This window comes from Diabrotica virgifera, chromosome 5 (assembly GCF_917563875.1).
Source record: "Diabrotica virgifera virgifera chromosome 5, PGI_DIABVI_V3a".
Taxonomy (NCBI): domain Eukaryota; kingdom Metazoa; phylum Arthropoda; class Insecta; order Coleoptera; family Chrysomelidae; genus Diabrotica; species Diabrotica virgifera.
The window spans coordinates 19,912,292-19,936,773 of record NC_065447.1 but is presented as its reverse complement, the minus strand read 5'-3'; the positions used below and the strand labels follow the sequence as shown (position 1 = coordinate 19,936,773).

Genomic DNA, 24,482 nt, shown 5'->3' with positions numbered 1-24,482 from the left:
TTCTTCTTCCTGGACCACGCTTTCCAAATATTTTTCCTTGCATGATGACGTATCGTATATATCATGTTTTTTATATGTACTTTTTTTACTAAATATACCTAACTAGTTTTGCAAAATTTGGTAACTATTTCTTAGATTGCAAGGGGATATTTTATTTATATTTTTTAATTTTTATATTTATCCAAGTAGGGTCACCTATGGACAATTATTTACACTAGAAAATAGAAAACTGTTAGGTAAACAGGAACCTTTAATAGTCACATTTAATCCTTCTCCGCTAGATGGCACAACCGATATATGTACCACATCTAGTCGGTATTGGCAGTTTTTTATCTTTCTCTATCTTATTGAAACTAGAAGATTCGAAATATTGCTATCTCTTAAAATTTGTCACTGTCACTGTCACAAACCATACATACTTAAGTATGTATGGTTTGTGGTCACTGTCGACTCTGTTGTCAAACAGTTGTCAAATGAATGGCAGTTGGCAGTATTTTCGTCAACGTCAACGACGAGTGTGCGTAAAAGCGTAAATTAAAAATTTTATTCATTCATAATTCATAACCTTCACAACAAAATTATAATGTTCATAACAATGTTGTAGATTTTGTTTATAATCTATTGTACAAAGTCATTGTTTACTAAAGCATTAAAAAACGGTTTTAAAAATTTCTAAATGAAAATGGAAAATTCTTCTCTAAACAAAGTGAGTATGTATTACATTAAAATAAGGTAAATAGGTCAGAACTTGGAATCAATATGTTTATAAACATATTCTATTATCCACTATATATAGAGTGGCTAAACACTCCTTTAGGGGTTACGTCGCTTAAGCTCTCTAGATCTAAGCTATGAGGTCAGTCCTCATTTTCTTTATTTAATTTTCTGTTATTTTTCTCCACTATTTCTTATCTCTGGTTTTTTCTTTCCATTGTCATACCAGCCCTGTTGAGGTCGTTTATTACTTGTATACATGTAGATCTCAGTCTTCCATGACTTATTTTGCCAGCTGGTAACATTATTTCCATTGTTTTTCTATTTTTGGTCATTAGCACAATATTCTCAGCATATGCTATTATTTCAGGAGCTTGGAGGAGTAAGGGCGAACCTGAAAAACGGTCATTTCAAAAACAGTCTCATCTTCCTCACATACTTTTGAAGAATGCATCTGTATATTATAACAGCATGTTTCGCCCTTTTTACTCCTAAAATTTCGTAAGAAATAATATACCAATTCATTCATGTCAGAAACTGAACTGCATAATCGTCTAGAAGAGTAAGGGTGAACCCACAGACTTTCGTTGCGTTTCCGTTCAAGGTTCGCCCCTTCTCCTCTGTTAACGCGCCAGTGTTTCTGTAATTCTGTAGCTTAGTAGCTTTAATTGGTGAGATACAGAAGACGAAGAAACCGTAGATGATGAAAATCAAATTGAATTCAATTGGAGCTTTATTTGTGAATTTTATTAAAAACATTAGGGATGTTTATTTTTATAGAATAAAAAGTATTAAACCTCTTTTTTATTTCATAAAAATCTTGCAAAATCCTCTTAAGTTTTTAAGATCTACCTGAAGGATTTCCATACCGTAGGAAAATATTAGGGTGTAATTTGCATAATAGTAGAGAAACTAAATTTGCATAAAGTTTATTGTATATTGTAATTTTTATTAGTACTGGGCGATAAACTTTCCGCTTACCATCTTACCATAAAAGCATCTTTACAAAGTGAATATTTTTTTCCATAATCATCACTACAGTGATGATTATTACAATTACAATCTGGTCATACTTGACCAATGAGCAATTTTAATCTAACCTAAATTATTAATGTTTCTTAAAATTAAGAGCTTGCCCCATAGCATCTCTTATCTAACCTAACAAGATAGTGCACTATTCTAGCATACACACTAATGTACACAAGCACTATGCTCTGCTTTTCACTATCACCTATCACTTAAACTAGTTCATAAGGCTTTGTCCTCTTCAGTCTTCTAACTTGCCCAGTGGTATCGAGGAGCTGGATTGCCTCAATATTCTCGTGCATATGAAGTCGTTGCTCGTGACTTCCTGCCATCTTCTTGATGATTAAATCCACAGTTTCCATTCCTAGGTCCTTATGGAGATCACTGTTTGTAACATACCAAGGAGCATCTACAATATTTCTTAGTATTTTGTTCTGGAATCTTTGTATTACTGTTATATTACTTGGTCTAGTACACCCCCATAGTGGGCATCCATAAGTCCATACAGCAGTGGCGGCCGGTCAGGGTCGGCAGTGCCGACCCACACATTTATAGATATAGATTTTTTAAATATTTGTATCTGTGAAATAAAAAAAAATCTATCAGGTAATACAGACTAAATTTTATTCATGGTTTTTAAAAGAATTTGATCAATCCGAGCGTTAAGTGATCCCTGCGCATAACAGACTTCTCAAAAAATGAATGATCTGAGCCATTTATCTGACTTTTCGGCTAGCCGTCCCTAACATCCGTAGCTTGACAATTTACACGTAAAACTCAACGACATAACAAGTTGATGAGCAAGCGAACATTACTTCTCTCCGTGGGCAATAGCAGATACGGCATGGCAGGTTAAGCGGCAAGTACGGCACATTTCGGTCTGCCGGTCGGTGTTTCATTTGGAAGCATGCATCGGTAGAAATTGTCAAAAATAATCACGCCGTTTTACGTCGTTTAATTGATATTGTAATTTTTTTAAGTTGTCAGGAATTATCATTTAGTGTAGTGGACATGATGGATCGAAGCATTTGTTAGAATAGAATAGAATAGAATACTTTATTGGTATAGCTTTACAGCTGCCATCATAAAGATGGATATACACGTCAGATATACAACACAATATAGTCACAGACACATAATCAAATACCTATACATACACTTAAATTTTAGATTTAACATAATGTACATTGATAAATATGCATTATACATTGATAAAAATCAAAGTAATTATAGAGAATTAATAAAATTGTTTTAGAAATACCTATTTACTTTCTGATTCGAAGTGTATTCGTAATACAGAATGAACTAATACATATAATCAAATAGTTAAATTTTGAATAACGTTAGAAAACCATTTGCTTTTCACTGAAAGTAGATGAAACTTCTGATTATCATGTCATTCACAATTATCAATTATTTTGTTTGATACGCATTACGTGGTAATATTTATGAGAGGTTTTTAGGTTTTAGAGATGTGAGTAAAAGCAATAAGGCACAATATATTTTTGGTGTTTTAAAGAACAGATTCAAATTTTTTGATACCAAAAATAAATTGGTAGGGCAAACTGGGGCAATCTTATGACGGCGTTGCTGTGATGAGTGGTGAATTGAATAGTCTCCAGGTAAAAGTTAAAACTATTGCATCACAAGCTTTATTTACTCACTATTATGCGCATATAATGAATTTAGTTTTACATGATACGTGTAAAAAAATAAAGAATATCGTCTTTTCTTGCCAGTTTAGCTCACCTAAACGGATTACTGCTTTAGAACAAATTTGTTTCGAAAAAAAAAAGCGAACAGTTTGTCAGACGTGATGAAATTTTAAATCTCGGTTAGTTTTATCTAAGCAGATTATCTCTTATAGTTTTAGTATCTGTAGCAGATTTTCGTGAACAGCTTTTGGAAGTTTTTGATTTTATTATCGAAGGCGATGATTTTGAAAGTGGCGATACCTCGATCCGTGAAGCAATCGGTTTGAGAACTTTATTAAATACTAATGACTCTTTCAATATTTTTTTAAATATTTTTAAGACAGAGTTTGCCCAAGTTATTCCTTGTTGTTCAAAATCAGTCAACTGACATTATTTATTCTAAAAATAGAATACGAAAGCTGGTGCAAAATCTCAGAGATTTTCGTAATGATAGTAGTTTCCAATATATATGCAGTGACGTTTTGGATTCGCTTGATATTTCCGAACCACCCCAAAAAAGACAACGACATGATACATATCTCGAAAAACGAGTAAGTATATCTTGAAATTTTGGATACCTACTATTATATGCAAATAGATACTCGTTTTTCGAATATTGAAGATTTGCAAATTTTTGACCTCTTTGACGATTTAAAATTTAAAAGTTACATTCGCCAAAGAATTTACAAGATATTTATTATTACAAGTTAGGTACTTAAAAATTATGCTGGTCCAAATATTTTCAGAAAGTGGGATAAGTTGCACAATATGTATGTATAATTCTATGTAGTAAGTACTGCAATTCATTACAACAAACTGTTTATCAATTTTCTTATTACCACCAATTTCTGCCTAAAAAAAAACTGGATTTACCTTGTCTCGAAAGAATCAACACGTATTGTCGAAACACCATGAAACAAGAGAGAATGTCAAGTACATCAAATAAAAAAAAAAGCAAAAAACAACAAAATCTCCTATGATGAATTAAGCCTTTTAGTTTGATGGTATACCTATATGAGGAGACAAAAAAACCTTGCCGACCCTGTCTCCAAGGCCACGAGCCGCCACTGCCATACAGGTCTCAATATTTGTTTGTAAATTAGTAACTTATTATGCATCGACAATGTGGAGTTTCTTCCAATTAGCCAATACATTTTTTTATATCTTATATTTAGTTCTTCCCTTTTTTTCTTAACGTGCACCTTCCAGCGTAGTTTTGCATCTAATGTTATACCCAAATACTTAGCAGTATCTGCATGTGGTACTTGGATATTGTTGATTATAACTGGTATATATTCTATTTTTTTGTTGGTGAAATTAACATGGACAGATTTAGTTTCATTCAGCCTGATTCTCCATTTTTGTGTCCATTTATGTATTTGGTTAACTGCTATTTGGACCTTGTTGGTCGCCTCTTCACTTGTCGTCCCTACTGCTTGAATAGCTGTATCATCAGCTAAGGTGGCAACTGTGTTGTCTTCCAGTACAGGTATATCACACGTGTTTAGTAGGTATAGGACTGGACCCAACACACTGCCTTGTGGAACACCTGCTCTAATTTCTTTTAAGTCTGAAAACAGTCTTCTTGCTTAATTCTAAAATGTCATTCTTTTATGTATGATTGTAAAAGTTTTGAGTACTGTATAGGTAAAAAACATTTTAGTTTGTGTGTTAAACCTTCATGCCAGACTTTATCAAAAGCCTGTGCAGCATCAAGGAATACAGTTGAACAGACTTTCTTTTCTTCTAGGGATCTTTCGATAATATTTGTGATTCTGTGCACCTGGTCAATTGTTGAATGCTTATTTCTAAATCCGAATTGATGTGTCGGTATCAAATTTCTTGCTTCAATAATTGGTTTTATTCGCTTGAGGAGCAGTTTCTCAAACAGCTTCGATATTACAGGAAGCAGAGATATCGGTCTGTATGACGAAACCTTATGTGCTGGTTTTCCTGGTTTAGGAATCATAATGACTTCCGCCATCTTCCATATCATTGGTACATATTTTAATCTGAATGCACCGTTAAAGAGGTTTGTTAATTTTACGATAGCTTTTCGGGGAAGATTTTTCAACAGCTCACCCGTAATCAGATCATAGCCCGGAGCTTTCTTCGGATTAATATTTTCCCTTATTTCTTCAAGCACTTCTTTTGGTGTAGTTAGCCGAATTTCTTCCTCTAATTGAACGGGTTCCTCCCATCTTTCTTCATCCCCTTGAGGTTCATTTGGTTTGAATGTATTTTCAAGATGTATGGCAAATAGCTCTGCTTTTTGTGCGCTACTTCTGGCCCAGTTACCTTTTTCTAGTTTAATAGGAGGAGAGTGCATAATAGGTCTTTTCAGTCTTTTAGTAGCTTTCTATAAGGAATAATCTGTACTACCGTCATCTGTTAGCTCCTGTAAGTAAGAATTAATCGAGTCATTCTTTAATTGTAGAATAGTTCTTTTGAGTTGTTGACTTGCATGATTTAGTTTAGTCTTATCTTGAGGAGACCTTGTTTGTTGCTAAATTCTTCTCAGTTTTCTTTTTTCAGTTATCATGTTCCTTATTTCCTTTGGATAATTGTTTCCTTTTAGCCTAGGTTTCAGTGTAGGAGTGTTTTCCCATGCTGCTTGCTGGCAAAGTGAATATAAGACATAAATAAGAAGGATTATTATAGTAATTTTATAAGTTAATACTTTATTATATCAATTTACTATTTTAGTTGGGAACAAGCCGTACAATTAAAATAATTCCTAAGATTTACATGTTTATTCACTTTGTACAGATTTTTTGTCAGCATTGTAATAATACAGATTATACACCGTATCCCTCGGTAGACCGCACGCTGTAGTAGAAATGCGACGACAAACCGCATAATCTAGTAGCATCACTTGTTCGCCCTTACTATTCTAACATGTTTGTATAAACTTTAACTCAGTTTTCCCGAAACATCGTTTTTGCAGTTCGCCCTTACTCCTTCAGGCTCCTGATTTGTCCTTTCATTTTGAGGGTATCTTTGTTGATTTTCCTTAGGATGTATTCCAGGGCAAGATTAAACAGAGTTGATAACGAATCTCCTTGTCTAACCCCTTTATTTATGACAAATTCTCCTGTGTCTCCTACTTGAGTTTTTCCATTCACTACAGTTCTAATCATATTATAATCTATTATGATAAATAAATAAATATCTATCTATCATTGTCATTTTTATTAATCATCTTAATTTGTTTTGTATTCCCATTTCTTTCAGAGCTATCAAAATTTTGATTTTTTTATTATCCTCACCCTAATTATCAAAACTCATAACTCCAAAACGACAAATTGTTCAGGAGATGCAAAAAAAGCTGATACGGAGTTACAAGGTTTTCTTTTTCGCTTATATTTAGTTTCTACATTTAGGTGGAGTTAGAGGATTTGATTAAAAGACTTAATTACTTAATTTGGTTAAAAATGAACTAATTTACAAACAGATGGCGCATATATTCACAAATTGAGTAAAAATGGAGTTACGAGTAGGGATGGACACAAGCTCGAGCTTAGCTCGGCTCGGCTCGAGGCTCGGCTCGTTTGACGAGCCGAGCTTCGAGCTCAAGCCTGTTTGTTTCTTGCGAGCCGAGCTTCGAGCCGAGCCAAATTTTTTTCGAGCCGAGCCGAGCTGAATTGGAAACGAGCCGAGCTTTCTTTAACGAGCTTGTCAATATTTTAGCTAATACTCTAATATTTTTTCTATTTATTTTTGATACCACTGATACTTTTGTTTGAGAATAAGTAATTTAGACGACAAATATGTATTTGCAATATACAGTGTGTCCGTAATGTATTAAATAAATGGGATATTTCCTAAACTAAAAGTCTTTTGAAAAAAATCTAAAACACGTCGATTTTTAATTTTAATGATCTACATTTTACAACCAAATTTAATTACACAGAGTGATACACATAAAGGTGATGACGCCATCGGATTTTTTGTAAATATAACAGCTTCATACACAATACCTGCAAAAGGTAAATATGTGGGCTAACAATTATCGGACCCTACTTTTCAAAGGTAATTGAAACGAGTCGCATAACATCAGTCTTTAACGGGGTATCTCGCACCTACTTTAATTTATTTATTTCCCAGTAGAATTAATCCTGGAGGTTTTGATGAAAGTTTATGGTTTCAACAGGATATTGCGCCTCCGCATTATGCTGTAGATGTTCCAAGGTACGTAGACGAAATTTTTCCGAACAGGTGGATTGGAAGACGTGGGAGTGTGAAAATTTAAGATAAAGTCATGTATCAATTACTGGATTACTTTCAAATTCTTAGATTAATAATTTGAAATCAATAAAATTTATTTTCATAGCGCATATCTTTGAAATTCTGTCCGTTAGACCCCAAGTATCATACCTTTTTAACATCAGCTCATTTTTATCGATCTAAAAATGTCACAACGTAGGTACAGAGTGTACATTTACCTCATACATATCAGCTTAATGTATATCACCCTGTATAATCAAATTTTATGGTAGAAGGTAGAACATTAAAATTAAAACTCCACGAATTCCAGATATTTTTAAAAAGGATTAAGGAAGTATCTAATTTATTACATATTTTACGGACACTCTGTATAAATTCCTTTTTAAATAATATTCTTGCATTTCGATTATCCCTAATATCGTCACTAAATATTTGAATAGGATTTATAAAATGCAGTTATGTACTTCTCATTTTTACTATAGTTACTCGGAAGAGGTAAAAATTTTAATGTAGGTAGAATCCCAATTTTATAATCCTCCATAAACTTAAACTGCCTCTTGTAACCTTCTTAAGAATTTGTTTATCAAAAAGACTAACTTCTAGGAATGCGAATATTTACATTTTACCATAACAAAAAAATATGTTCATGGGGTAATATAATCTACCCAAAAATTTGAATCTCTATAATAATTTTATTAAAGGAAAGGTACTACTACCTCGTACCTCCATACTTGAATGGTTTTGGACATAATGATATGAATTTAACAATAGAAATTTACTGTTAATCTGTACAGTTGAATGTTTTATTGTAACTTATTTCTCAGTATAAACTTTGCTAAATCTGTAGGTATTAAGAAAATAATTCCGATTTTAAGAAAACTAGCACGTTTGTATTTTACGGGTAGTAGGAAAGAAATCTAATAGTTATTACAATCTTTTCAGTCTTGAGAAAGAAGTTGAAGTTGCTGTTCGTCCATTTCTGTTTAGGAACCTAATTCCAAATTTTTCGCGTTTTTAAAATGTTTAATTACGATAGTGATGATAGTTTTATGGACCCAAATCTTCCTTCTCCAAGTCCAAGTGAAAATAGTGAAGTGTCAACTAAGTCGACTGAAAGCGTTAGCGGCGATTATACTCTTGACGAAACTTCGACATTTCGGAGCAAGTTTACATGCTTTTTTGAGTTTAAAATTATTGACAAAATAAACAAATTAGCGACATGCAAATTATGTAACAAACGAAAAATTAAAAGTGAGTTTAAAGTAAAACTTTCCGTTACAACTACTTTAAAAAGGCACTTATTAAGTAAACATCCAAAGGAATATGGTACTATTTTTCCAAAGCTGTCTCAACCTGTAACCCGGTCTATATAGACATTTCAAATAACAAAAATTGCCGGAGAGCCAAATTTTGGTGGAGAGCTAGGGTATACCATAACAAATAAAGTTTAAAAAGTCCCCATCGATCCCATGTGTGCGTCAAAAGTTATTCGGGGTCAAAGGTCAAAATTTGAGATTTTTTGGATTTTTTTCGAAAACGGTAAGTTTTATCAAAAAAAAACCTTAAACCAAAGTTGTAGATCTTAAAATTCTCTACAAAAATAGTCCTTACTATTTTTTTCCGAAGAGTTGCCATTTCTGAGATATCGCGATTCAAAGAGTCACATTATACATGATATGCACACGTTTCCACACCACCTGCGAGGTAGTGTACTCGGCGCGTTTTTTTTACCGTGGTTTCCCCTGTAGGCCTACTCCACTAACTGTTTTGACAATTTTAGGATAATTTAAGGAAACAATACCGGTCAAGTCCTAGATATTACCTTGTTATTGATATTGATTATTGATATTGCTATTGATTATTAGGTTAACTATTGTTTTGATTTCTTTAGATATTTTAATCAAATTCATCTTCTTGAAAGTCTACTTCAACAGTCAAGTCTTCTTCGATTTTATCTTCTTCCTTTTCCTCTTGCTGGAGGTTCAAAAATTGTTCAAATGTGACTGAGTCATTGGTCTCTTCATTAACATCACAGGAGTCTTCCTCTGTTGTACTAAACTGTCCATTTGAGCAAGACTGACCTTGGCAGTTGGTACACACTAGAGAACACAGCAACCCGATTTTTTTACATCCACATTTGGCACTACAACCTTTTTTGCAATTGCAAAAAATAGTGTTAAGGAGTTTTTCTGGGGCAGGTGGGAGTAAGGTATTAATCGGTTCCAGAGTATTATCTATTAATTTCCAACCCCAGTCTTCTGGATTCAGTTCATTGCCTAGCCATGTTTGAACTTAATAATATACTCGATACAAATGTTAAAAAGCGGATGCTGATGTTGGAGGAAGACATGATAGTAGTTGTACTTGTTTCTTGTTTCGCGTATTTTTTACAAAAGTTAAGTATCGGTATTTATCAAGACAAATAATTTTTTTTGGAGCTCCATAAACCGCAAGAAAAAAGCTGAAAGAAAGCTGAAATGTTAACTGACAAATTAACAGCTGCGAATATTGAAGTGAAACAAGCTAAAAATGACGCAGATGTCCTTATAATTGAGACACCAATTGAAAAATTTAAGGCAACAAACACAACAATTGTAGTTGGTGAAGGTGTTGATTTGTTGGTACTGATTACTGCAAGGACTCCAGTAGATAAAGTTCTTTATTTTCTGAAACCTGGAAGGGCTCAACAGCGAACAGAGATATATTCTTCGAATAGTTTATCGGCTTATCCCAAATGCCAAAAGTACATTTTATTTTTACATGCGATAACCGGCTGCGACACTACGTCCGCAATGTACAGAAGGGGCAAAACGTCAGTACTTAAATTATTCGAAAAAAAGGATTTGACTGACTGCTGTAAAGTTTTTACAGAACTTGATTCTACACTGCAAACAATAATTACGGAAGGAATTCGCTTTCTTCTTGCGGTTTATGGAGCTCCAAAAACAATTATTTGTCTTGATAAATACCGATACTTAACTTTTGTAAAAAATACGCGAAACAAGAAACAAGTACAACTATGATGTCTTCATCCAACATCAGCATCTGCTTTTCAACATTTGTATCGAGTATATTATCAAGTTCAAACATGGCTAGGCAATGAACTGAATCCAGAAGACGGGGTTGGAAATTAATAGATAATACTCTGGAACCGATTAAAACCTCACTCCCACCTGCTCCAGAAAAACTCCTTAACACTATTTTTTGCAATTGCAAAAAAGGTTGTAGTGCCAAATGTGGATGTAAAAAAGTCGGGTTGCTGTGTTCTCTAGTGTGTACCAACTGCCAAGGTCAGTCTTGCTCAAATGTCCAGTTTAGTACAACAGAGGAAGACTCCTGTGATTTTAATGAAGAGACCAATGACTCAGTCACATTTGAACAATTTTTGAACGTTCAGCAAGAGGAAGAGGAAGAAGATGAAATCGAAGAAGACTTGACTGTTGAAGTAGACTTTCAAGAATATGAATCTGATTAAAATATCTAAAGAAATCAAAACAATAGTTAACCTAATAATCAATAGCAATATCAAAAATCAATATCAATAATAAGGTAATATCTAGAACTTGACCGGTATTGTTTCCTTAAATTATCCTAAAATTGTCAAAACAATGGTAAATTGTTAGTGGAGTAGGCCTACACAGGGGAAACCACGGTTAAAAAAACGCGCCGAGTACACTACCTCACAGGTGGTGTGGAAACGTGTGCATATCATGTATTATGTGACTCTTTGAATCGCGATATCTCAGGAATGGCCACTCTTAGGAAAAAAATAGTAAGGACTATTTTTGTAGAGAATTTTAAGATCTACAACTTTGGTTTAAGGTTTTTTTTTGATAAAACTTACCGTTTTCGAAAAAAATCCAAAAAATCTCAAATTTTGACCTTTGACCCCGAATAACTTTTGACGCACGCATGGGATCGATGGGGACTTTTTAAACTTTATTTGTTATGGTATACCCTAGCTCTCCACCAAAATTTGGCTCTCCGGCAATTTTTGTTATTTGCCAAGCATTTTGATGTCTAAGTTGACCGGATTACTGGAACTAGCAAAGCTGGACCACTTCATAATTTCTTAACAATTAAGGTAAGAACACATTTTACTATTGTAATGTCAATATTCAAAGTATTAACGCCAAAGTTTTCGATGTGCCAAAACAATGCAAATATTCAAAAATAATATTTTATTATTTTTTTGCATGATGTTTCAGTTTTTATTTATTATTGTTGGAAAAAAAAGTGTAATAAAATTTTTTGTTCATAACCAGTTTTTTTTGGGAATTTTCTTAATAAAATTTTGGTCGATGTAATAATCTGATAAATATTTGGCATTAAATAATTGCTTAACGTTAAACAATGTTGTCAAACTGAGTAAAATTATAAAATTTTAAGCTGTTAGTTTTCAGCACTAACAATTGCATTAATTATAATGAAAATTGATATACCTACTTAACCTAAAATGCAAATCCGAGATCCATTGTCTAGTCGCAACAGAGGGGGTCCCGTGGGAAAGTTCGAGCTTCCCGTGATTTAATGGTGGTATTATAAGTTTTTTGGGTCGCTTAATCCAATGGAAGTGGTCTGGAAGCCCAAATATGGTCCGTTTAATTGTTATTAACAAATTATGGTAAAATAAGGGCTTTATGAGAAGCCCTGTAAAGAAATTGATAGTATTAAGGTCTTTTTAGATTCTTTGGATAATTCTGAGCAAAAAAGGTCTCTTGTGATATTTGTCTAAAATTAGTTGTTGTCGAGTTATAAGCGATGACCTCTGCCAAACGTCATTTTAAAGAAGAAGGATGAATTTGCATTTTTTTAATATATTTTTGTAAAAAACACTTTTAAACTTTAAAAGGTGATAATTCAATAGTAAATTTAATTTCGAACAATTTTGCTGTAGAAATGTATGTACTAAAAGGGCATAGAACTCATACTATGCACCTTAGTTCATAGGGGTTAATTCACCTTTTTCTCAAAAAGGCACCCCTGTAAATGGAAGCACTCCGCGGTTTTTTCATATTTAGAGGTCCATTGACCATATGAAACAAGAAACAATAAAACCCCGTGAACGTTGTAGTTCCTTTTAGCCATCTTATTTTGAACATAATCAATAGCCTAATATATTCTCTTCTATTACATCATCATCATTATACATATTTGCCTTTTTTGTCTTGAGCCACATCAGAATAAATATTCTTTACCGCCATGTCATTCCTAACTTTACCATAACGGCTTCTTCTTCCTCTCTTACTAGCTCCAGGTGCGACACACATTTTCGCTTTTTGGATGAAATGGTACCTTTGCGCATTGTACGCGCCATAACCACCTTAAACTTATCTCATTTTATCTTTAATAATTGGTACCACACCCAAACTCCCTTTTATGTTTTTTACCATGTTTTATCACTTTCATTTTACTTTTATAAAACTTTTCCGTCTGCGACAAGTAATTCTTGCCGTTTTCGTCCATAATTTAGTTTTTAATTACTTCTATTTTTGTGTTGTTTGAAACCAAAGCTTACAAAAGTCTGAAAGGAACCAAAAATTAAAATATAAAACACGTAAAGAACATTTAACACTTAACAACCATTGTCTCCTTATTCTTGCTAATATTCTTGTTGGTTCAATTGCCGTAAAGTTGGTAAAAATAATTTTGTTTACCCGCTGGGCTGCTATAATAATTATAAACAATTAGATAATTTCTCATTATCTATTATTACTTTTCTCAATGATTTAGTTTTTTAACAATGTAAATGATATTGACTTAAAGAACAAATAAAAGTTATAATTAAAATATTTTATATTTCATAATTTTCTAAAAGACTAGGTCAATTTAATTTGTTTATTTATGGAAAAACCAAAAAAAAAGTTCAAAAAATTCAGCGCCCAATTCGGTAATCCCTTTAGTGTGCAGTTCATTGTACCTACCCAACGACCTCCAATCCTATTTTAACTATTAGCGGGCTCTGGTAATTTAGTGTGAATTCATGTTGGCTGGGAAATAATAAATAGCAAAATAAATACAATAAAATAATAGCTTTATTTTAAAAATAATTCAAATTTACATTCAAATATCAAGTAATTTACACTCGTTTATGTTTATTGCAGAAATCCGTGAATGAACCTAAAGATGAAAACTTTATCGTTGATTGGGTGGCCACTAAATACCTACCTTTTTCGTTTTTTGACGACGAAGCAACAAGGAACTTATTCGATCAAATCAAACCTGGAATAAACCTGCCTGGACGAAAAGCTTTAAAGAGAATGGTTGTGTCCCGTTTTGAACAGGATCAAAAAAAAGTTATGCATATACTACAACAAAACACATCAAGAATATCTTTTACCATTGATGGCTGGACAGCAATTAATGGAAAATCTTATTATGGGATCACCGCCCACTTTATTGATGACCATTGGCAACTCCAGTCTGTAGTTATCGATTTCTCACCTTCACATGGGCTTCATACTGGGAGAGATATTGCCAAGTTGTTTTATGAATCTTTGCAGAGCTATGGCATCACATCGAAAATTCAAGGCATATCTGTTGACAACACTGCAGCAAATACAACGTTCATGCAGGAGTTAAAAAAGCTTATTCCTTCTTTTGATGGCGTTAATCAACATTTTAAATATGTAGCACATATTCTGAACTTGGCTGTTCAAGATTGCTTAAAGTCTCTGAAAATAGAAGAAGACGTAGGAGGGGAGGCTGAAGATGAAGAAAGCAGTAACGTAGATGAAGAGGTTGAGTTCGAACACAACGATGTTCTAGATGAAGATATTCAAACACCAACTAACTGTTTGGATAAAATTCGTTATATATTTAAGAAAATAAAAAAATCTGAAAAATTACGGATCCGTTTTAAAAGTGCGTGCCAAACTGCTGGGGCATCTACACAGATTTCACCTATTCTGGATGTTCCAACAAGATGGAACTCCACTCATGATATGTTGGATGTCGCATTAAAGTTAAAAAAGGGGATCGACTGTCTATGTGCAAGCGACAGTGTCAATAAATTAAACAATTTTCGACTACACCAAAACGAATGGCAGATGTTAGCTTCCGTCTGTAAATTTTTAAAGATGTTTAAAATAGTAAGCGAAAACCTTGGAGGAGACAAATACGCAACGCTTCCATCAGTGATAGTCAGTTTAAATATACTGTTAGACAAAATCGAATTACAATCAAAGTTGCTTGACGATAAACAGAATCGTTCCTGTGTAGATGAACAACTTTTAACTGCATTTCAAAAGGCCAGAGATAAAATTTTAAAACATTACAGACAAACAAATTGGATTTACTGTGCAGTACTTATTTTAGACCCAAGACATAAACTTGAAGCATTTGATAACTCACTTTGGGGAAGGGACTTAAAGAACGAATCGTATTCAGTGTTTAAAAAACTGTTAAAAAAGTATGAAGGAAATCAGCAAGCTGTAGAAAATATAACGCAAAGTACATCTGAATCGTCGGTGGTCATGGAAGTACAAGATGAGCTTGAAATCAATTTCGAAAGCTATTATCAATCAAAGGTCATAACAAAACCAAAAGACTTAAGTACTGAATTCTATGACTACATAGCACTCCCGAAAAGTACTGGCAACGAAGATATTTTAAAGTGGTGGCAGGTAAATAAAGGAAGATTTCCTGTTCTTGCTGAAATGGCCAGAGACTTACTAAGTATTCCTGCTACGTCCGTACCATCTGAGCGATTGTTTTCGAAAGCTGGCTTAATTATTCGAAAACAACGCAATAGATTGACTAATGAATCGGCTAAGTGCCTCTTATGTCTAAACTCTTGGGTAGAAAACCCAATTTTGAAAAATGTGTAAAACAATTTTTTTTTTAAATTTTAATCGTTTAAATTAGTTCTAGGTTTAATTTTATTTATTGTTGAAGTAGAGTCGTATATGTATAATTTGGTAAGAATAGAGTTATAATGTTATTTTTAAATATATACCTACACTTTCCTCCTTTCCTCTTGTAAATGATTTTTATTAACAATGTAATTTTTTTTAAATAGTATCTCCGATATAAAATGTTAATGGAGATACTATGTACCTATTTACAATTGACTGTAAGTGTACAAAAATATTTTTCAGGTGACACAGGTTTTTTAGTTACTTAAATTAAAAAAAAAAGAGTTACAACTCATCTGTATTAAGTTTAGTGAAAGATTTATTTTATGCGAATCTAGTAATATAAGACAATAAAATACTTGATACTTTTTATTTATATTTTTTATTTATTTATGCAGGCCTTTTAGGTGGTAGGTACTACATTACAATATTACCAACAGTATTATACAGTGTGGCAAAGCCAAATGGAATAAATTCATTATTTCGTGAATGAGCGATTTTGGAAAAAGATCTCAAAACAGGTCGATTTTTATTTTTAAATTACGATTTTTTGGCATATATAATACCTACATATATCATACTAATGACGTCATCCATCTGGGCGTGATGACGTAATCGATTATTTTTTTAAATGGGAATAGGGGTCATGTGCTAGCTCATTTGAAAGGTTATTAAATTCTCTATTCAGTAATATCAATATTAACATAATTATGTATACAGTGTGTCCAAAAAAAAATTCGAATTAAATTAATTAACACAAAAAGAATAATGTATGTAATTTATTTAATTCACAATACATTTTACTGCTGTCAGAAAACATAAAAAATGTTTATTTGACAAATAAACACAGCTTTTCGCTTAAATTAAATGTTCAAACTACCAAGAGGCAGGTGAGTGGCATCTTGAACATTGAATTTAAGTGAAAAGCTATGTTTATTTGTCAAATGAACATTCTTTCTGTTTACTGACAGTAGCAAAATGTATTTTGAATTAAATAAATTACATATACATTCTCATTTTTGTGTCAATTAATTTAATTAAAAAAATTTGGACACCCTGTATATTATGTTAATATTTATATTACTGAATAGAGAATTTCATAAACGTTCAAATGAGCTACTATCATATACGAGTATATGCCAAAAAATTGTAATTTAAAAATAAAAACCGACCTGTTTCGGAATTTTTTTCCAAAAGCGCTTATTCACGAAATAATAAATTTATTCCAGTTGGCTTGGCCACACTGTATGTACATATGAATATTGATATTTAAAAAAATGTTTTCATAAAATATGCTGCTTTTTCCTACTCCGATTATTTATGGATTAGTCTGGTCGTATTAGACTTTACTTTTTATTGTTATTTGTATTATTTATTATCACTACACTATACGAAATCCGGGTGTTATCAAACAATTCATCCACTATCTTGTCATAATACTTAATACAAATATGCCATCTTATTTGAAATTTATATTAAACTATCGTAATATATCTACCTAGATAGTTTCTCAGCGATAAACCTATTTTCTTGACTTCCTTTAAATCGGGTTATTTTAAAAAGACTGACATTATTTCAGGACGAACACTAAAATCATACATTATCATAGTTTTTTAAACAGAAATTAAGACAAACTGTGAAATAAACATTTTTAATTTCTCCTATTTGTTCATTAATCTAAGAAAAAAAATATCTCACTCTTCTTGTCTCCTAACGTTACTATGACAGAGTATGTAGCTATTATGTGAAAAGCATTTAGTGAATTTCTTATTATTTCTTACTACGAATTACTAAAAATTACTACGAATGTTATATTTTACATTCATTATTATGTTTTTGAGCTCGGCTCGGCTCGGCTCGAACTATTCGAGCCGAGCCGGCACGAGCCACGAGCTCAACCTGCAAGCTCGAAGTTCAAGCCGAGCTTCTATCTCGAGCTCGGCTCGAAATTTCGAGCCGAGCACAAGCTTTTCAAAAGCTCGGCTCGAGTCCATCCCTAGTTGCGAGGTTTGCTAATTAGGGTAACGTTATATTATCAAATGCTTCCTGAAAATTTATAAAAAACAGTTCAATTTCTATTTTGTATCCATGAGCTTTATCCATAATTTGTGTAACTGTATGTATGGCATCTGTTGTAGATAGGGCTTACAATACCGGAATTCCGTGATCCCGAATACCGGGATCCCGGACGATTTTTGTCCGGTATTCGATACCGGTATTTATAATAAAAGTACCGGTATTTCGGTATTACCTTAATTTATAAAAAGTGAATTGATGCACAATAAACTTTCTTCTAAGATATTTTTTGCTATTACCAGAAATTATTTTTGAAGACAAACAACCAATATCATTGTAAAAAATATTTATTAAACACGTTTATTACACATACAAGTCAAGTATAGCGCTTTCTAAAAGCGTGAATGTCGTTAATTTAAGGCGAAGGGTTATATCAGCTTCTACAACCAAATTATTAAATCTCGTCTATACAAATACATAAAATGAGTTATATAAAAATTCTTAACTATTTAAAATTAGACTACTTTATTTTATAAATAAGCCGTAAGATTTATTAATCAGAATTGTTTTTACATTTTCAGATCTATTTTTCATTTTTTTGTGTATTGTGGTGTATAAATTAAGCTCACTTATTTTATGAATTATTAATAATAATTGAAAATATATAGCGGTCTAAATACATAGTAATCTATATAAAATGTTTGTCTCAGTAAGTTAATATTTGTATTAATATATTTTATAGTTAAATTAATTTCCAAATAGCAAATTTCATAAGTAAAAGTACTATCCTATTATAAGGAACATTTATCCTGGAATCAAATATATAGTTTTTCTATTTGCACATTTTTTGTATCTATCTATTCCTACTCTCTATATAATGTTATAAACAACATCTACTCATTTCAAAACAAAACTTAATAGGTTTTTATATGTGTATATTTTTTATTCATAATACCGGTTTTAATACCGGGATCCCGGTATTTGAAATTTTAAATACCAAATACCGGTATTGAGATTTTGGCTCGGTATTGTAAGCCCTAGTTGTAGACTTTTCCTTGATAAATCTGTATTGATACTCTCCTATAATATTCGTCATAGCTTCAGTCAGTCTTCGTTCTATCAAGGTCGATATAATTTTATAACAATATTTATAATTTTTTTTAACACGTTAAGCGCTTTGTGTATAAAATATATACACAGTAGTCAGGTCCAGGGCACCGTGTGAATAAATTTTATTCAAAGTCTATAATACATATTATAGACCGTAATTTTTTACTATGCTACGGACAGAATCGCAAAATATAGTTTGGCACTTAAGGGGATCGGTGCAAAGTTTCGGCTCCAATGCTATTTAAATGGGATTCATTTTTTTCGAAACCTGAGAAAACTAATAAGTATTTTTGAAAAATTTATACGCAGAAAGAAAGATTACATTCTTACCAAGGGCCGAAAGTCCCTGAAAACTTCCATAGTATTTTTACTACAAAAGCAAGATTACGTAGGTCAAAATTTCTGACGTAAGAGCACTGTCAAAACATTAGAATGTGACTTTTCATCATGGCTACGTTTATGTCATTACTTGTCAGAGATATTTTTCTTTTTTTTTTTTGTTTACTATAAAAATAATATCTATAATTATTTATTCTAATTAATGATGTCAATTGGTTGTCATTACTTGCCGAAATATATTAATTAACAACAATATTATCATAGTGTAGGTATAATCATTAAAACAGATTATTTAATATTTTTAAAACTACTGCAAACTAAAAGTACTGCAAACGCTAAAATTCATAAGAAAACTTTCTGATCTGTAAATCTAATAATAATGTTATTTCTAATAAACCTAATCTAAGAAATCTAAATTATTTAACTTACTTCTCTGCTGTTAATGGTAAAAGGGAATCCCATTATTTCGTTCTGATTCAAAATAATCTATTAAAGAAGCATTATAATTAATAGGTACACAAACACAATTAAGAGGTACACAACAATAATTACAATAGATTTTAAATTAAGCTATATTTAATATGTAGGTATTTATAAAAACAGTACAGTGTTTTAAAGCTATATTTTGAATCAAATTGTGTATGAAATGAAGTAAAAATGTAGCAACACCGAACTGTCACATCAGTAGAGTACGATTGTCTAATATATTTAAATAAAATTATTATTTTCTGGAGTATTTAACTTAAAGGGTTGTTTCATAAAATTTATATTATTCATAATAAAAAATGTTTATGATTATTTAATTAATATAATTCTAAAATTCTCAATATAATCGCGATTACGTTTTTCTTATTATAATACCATGTTGACACTGGTAAGAAAAGCTAGAGAAATGTCAATTTTAGAATTGATGTTTATTTACTTTAATTAACATTACAAATATTTCGGCGCATTATTAATAAATTTCGTCAAGAAATGAAAACTGATTGACATCATTAATTAGAATAAAGAATTAGAGATATTATTTGTACAGTAAACAAAAACAAAGAAAGTATCTGACAAGTAATGCCATTAACGTGGCCATAATGAAAAGTCACATTCTAATGATTTGGCAGTGCTCTTACGTCAGAAATTTTGACCTACGTAATCTTGCTTTTGTAGTAAAAATACTATATAATGTTTATTTTAATAAGTTACAAGGGTGAAAAACTAAGAGAAAATGTAGTGTGATCAAATATCTCATTCAAAAGAAACTTTTTGTTTATTCTAAGGGACTTTCGGCCCTCGATAATAATTTAATCTTTATTCCGCATTTCAATTTTTTAAAAATATTTGTTAGTTTTTTCAGGATTTGAAAAAAATGGACACCATGTCCGTGGTGATATTTTCCAAATCGAACATTCGCTTTCTTTGTCATACAACGCATTGAGTCGAATAGAATATAGTGACAATTTTAAATGTTTGATATGGGATCGGGATTATTTTGAGTTGTTGATTAAATAATATTGATAGTATATATATATAATCTTTATCCCTTCTACCCTGAGGTGTAGGGATCTGTTTCTGTTTCTTTTATTCTTTTTTGTTCTTCGTAAATTTCTTCCATATCTTTCTGTTTTCTGTTAGTTTTTTGGCATCGTCCCATGTTGTTCCCCTCTTTTCCAAAATATCCATTATTACTGCATTCCATTGTTTTCTTGGTCTACCACGTTTTTTCCTTTCTATATTTCTGCTTTCCCAGATTCTTTTAACAGGTATATTATCACTCATTCTTTGAAGGTGTCCCCACCAACCCAGCTGTCTTTCTTCTATATAAGTTTCTACTGGTTCTATTTCTAATTCTTCTCTTATTTTTATATTCTTAACTCTATCTTTTCTTGTCACTCCCATTACTCTTCTTAGATATTTCATTTCTATTGCCTGCAATTTACTTTTATCCCTTTTTGTCAATACCCACGATTCACATCCATATGTAAGTACAGGTCTATACACAGTTTTGTATACACTCATTTTCGTTTTTCTTGATATTTCTCGTCTATTTACAAATCCACTGTTTATTGCATAATATAGTCTATTTGTTTTTTGTATCCTATAATTTATATCTATTTCTTGTTTTCCGTTTTCTTCAAATATTACACCTAGGTATTGATATTTACTGACTTGCTCTATTTCTACTCCATCTATTTGCGCATTTATCCTTTTCCTATTTTTATCTATTACCATTGTCTTTGTCTTACTCTTATTCAATTTCATACCGTATTTTGTTAATACCTCATTCCATACTATCAAGCTTTCTCTTAGGCCTTTCTCGTTTCCTGCTGTAATAACCACATCATCCGCAAATGCACATTCTGTCATCCCTATTTGTTCTAATTTCCTATATCCTATGTATATTGGTTTAGTTCTTTGTTTCTTTTCTCTTATTATTTCATCCATAAATATTATGAAAAGAAGCGGACTCAATATTGATAGTGTATTTGATAAATAATTGATTTAAGACGTGAACTTAATAAAAAGTTATTTATTGTTTATTATTTATAAAAGATACAAGCAGAGAATACACCAGGATAATATATTCTGTGATCCAAGTATTTTGTTGCTAAAAAGATGTTCAAAGTTGTAAGCATTCCATAGTAACAATATATTATTAAAAAATCACTTTATCACTTTTAATCTTTTCTGGATTGAGTATTAGTTTTTGTTGTACAGTATATAAATTATTACAATCACTGAATACATAGTTAGTGAAAAAATTATCATATAAATTAAGTGAATTAATTATTTGCAATTATACAAGTAACAGTTATCCAAGAACATTCAAAAGCCATCTCTTTACAGTTAATGATGACATTGTCAAGTAATGTTTACATATCCATATCAGTGAGAATTTTACTACACATAATTTGCCGTGTAATGACAGAAAAAGTAGGGATAGCCGTAAAATATTTGCGCCTACACTCTGCGTGTTAAAACGTCAGTCCCCTGTAGTTATTACATATTTGTTGATCTCATTTTTACTATCATTCACTACCAAATCTTATATTATTTTTAGGCACACCAACAACAAAGGAGGGCCGAGGCTTTACTCAGACAAAAAAAGTATGAAGACTGCATAGAATGTCATAGACAAGCCATTCAACTTTTAGAAGATAGTTTAAACTTGACAGAAAATGCGAGGTCTTTGGAATCATTAAAGCTTCAAAAAGAATATCACAAAAAACAAATCGAATTTGTACAGATGAAGAAAGCTCAATCACAGATCGAGAATCATAAGAAGTTAGCTCAATTACAGAAAAGAAGGATATCTGTTCCCAGTAATGATCCAGAGAATGGAGAAGGTCTAGAAGCTGCTATATACAGGACAATTGAAGTGCATGACTCTTTAATTGATTATCTAGGTAAGCGTAATTTGAAACTTTTCTACAGTTGAGTCCACGAGTCTTTACCCGTGCGTCATCATTTAAAGCATACAAAATAAGTCGGAAATTTACTAAACACAACAGCAAGTGACAGAAAGTGGGTATTTTTCCGATCACAGGTTATAGTATAAAATTTGACGTTATCAAATAAATAGAATGTCAAATTTAAGTTTTGCTTTAAAATTTTGGAGCATTATTACAGCTACATGTGAAGTAGCTTAATAAATTCTTTTATTATCATTGATTAATAAATAAATAAACAATTTATAAAAAAAATCAATAACATATTTTCTTTTTGTTATTTTATTCACGTTGGCGGAACATTAAACACAAGCATTCCTTAACTGTGTCAATGAAATTAGCTTTGTACGTTGTCAAAATTTATCGTAAAATAACATAAACTTATCATAAAATTTCTAACTCCAATATAAAATTAGTTGTGAGAACAACTATGTGTATACTATAAAAAACTTCAAAATGCAAAAATTCAACACTTCATTTTTTATACACATCATCTTCGAGTTTTTTTGTCGAAGTTTTACAACTTTGTCTCGTTTTAAAATAATATTTTTTCTTGGCTTATTTCAGATGCCCCTGAAGATGCTCTAGGAGTGAAAGTATATTTGAGCAAGGTTTAATAAAACTCAGTGCTCGATATCTGCCTTTTATTTCTGTAAATCACATAATTATAATTTCTCATTATTTGTAGGCAAAAGAGGCGGCAGTGATAACGATAGTATAAAATCATACTCAACCAGTGACAACGAAGAGAAATTAGAAAAAGAAACAACTCAAGTAATTGGTAACAAACATCCAAAAGATGACTCTCAGATCATTGAAGAACTGAAAGTACTCAGTGGACAACTTAGAGATTCTGTTAAATGTCTTCTTATACAATTAGATGATAGAAACAGAGAGATTGAGAAACTTAGAGCTACAATCAGGGTACTTGAAGGAGAAAAACAAAAAGGTATGAATTATTTATGTATTTGTTTTATATTAGAAGGTTTTCAAGTATAGAAAAATATGATTTTATTAGAACTTAAGAAGATATATGTATTAGAGAAATAGGGCAGTCAATGAGGGTATTTGGCTCCGAATTCCATCCTACTACATCGATTTACTTGATATTTTCACAGTAAGTAGGGAATAGATCGAGAAACAAAGTCTACCCTATGCTGATGTGCGCTTTTAACTTGGGGGTGGTTAAAACGCGCTAAAAACTTCCATAAGGATTGTATTGCTGTATGTTCGTGTACTGTAAAGTCAAGGTGGGACAGACAGTAGCATCGTTTCATATATCCCCACCATGGTCACACACGGAGCGAATATAAGGTTTTGTATCAATTTTAACCTATTTGACAGTAGGTATGCAATATAAAACTTATCATCATCAAGGCCTCTCATTCGTAATGGGAATGTTTGCTGCTCTTACTTCACATCTTTGATTCACAAAATGTGGGTTTTGTTACAATTTTTTCCACTTATTTCCATCTGTGAATAGGTCCCTCCAGTTTCTCACTTCCATGATTTTGATATATCTCATGACTTGGTCCTCCCATCTCTCTAGGCCTTTCTGGCTTCCATCTGGCAGTCGTTTTTACTTCTGTCTGTGTCTCAGTCATATGTGTCTGCGCTTTATTAAATCTAATTATATCTTCTCCTTTCATGATATCTCTTATTCCATTTTACATACTTCTTAAAAGTAAAGAGATGAGCAACAATTATTTAAATAAGAAGACATAATAGATCAACTTTTACTATTAGATATACTTAGTATATACAGAGTGAGTTTTATGCATGGAAACACTCAATTATCTCGAAAACGGCTTACACGAGTTTTATAGAATTTGGCAGGTAGGGGTTTTCTAATGCGGCCGATATTATAGTGCTAATTACATTGTTGTCAGGTCTTCCGTTTTTCTGGAAATCTAATGAACTTTCTTATTTCAAATGGAATGCCCTGTATATTTTTTGCGTTTTGAAGTCCTTAAGAAATACTGATTATTTTTCATGTTATATTTCCTATACCTAAATGCCATAATTTCGGAGTTATTGCTACATTTATTAAAATAAAATTT

At 31.8% G+C, this 24,482-nt stretch overlaps 1 protein-coding gene across 1 annotated transcript in view; it reads left to right on the top strand.

Annotated features, from left to right (window-relative positions):
• Window positions 1–478: 478 nt before the first annotated feature.
• LOC114333796 (nuclear receptor-binding factor 2) overlaps window positions 479–24,482 on the top strand; it is a 29,185-nt gene continuing 5,181 nt past the window's right edge. Inside the window, exons 1-3 of the mRNA XM_028283799.2 lie at window positions 479–706; window positions 22,035–22,380; window positions 23,111–23,371. Of these exons, the coding sequence (XP_028139600.1) occupies window positions 677–706; window positions 22,035–22,380; window positions 23,111–23,371 (637 nt within the window). The 5' untranslated portion in view covers window positions 479–676. The remainder of the gene's footprint in view (window positions 707–22,034; window positions 22,381–23,110; window positions 23,372–24,482) is intronic.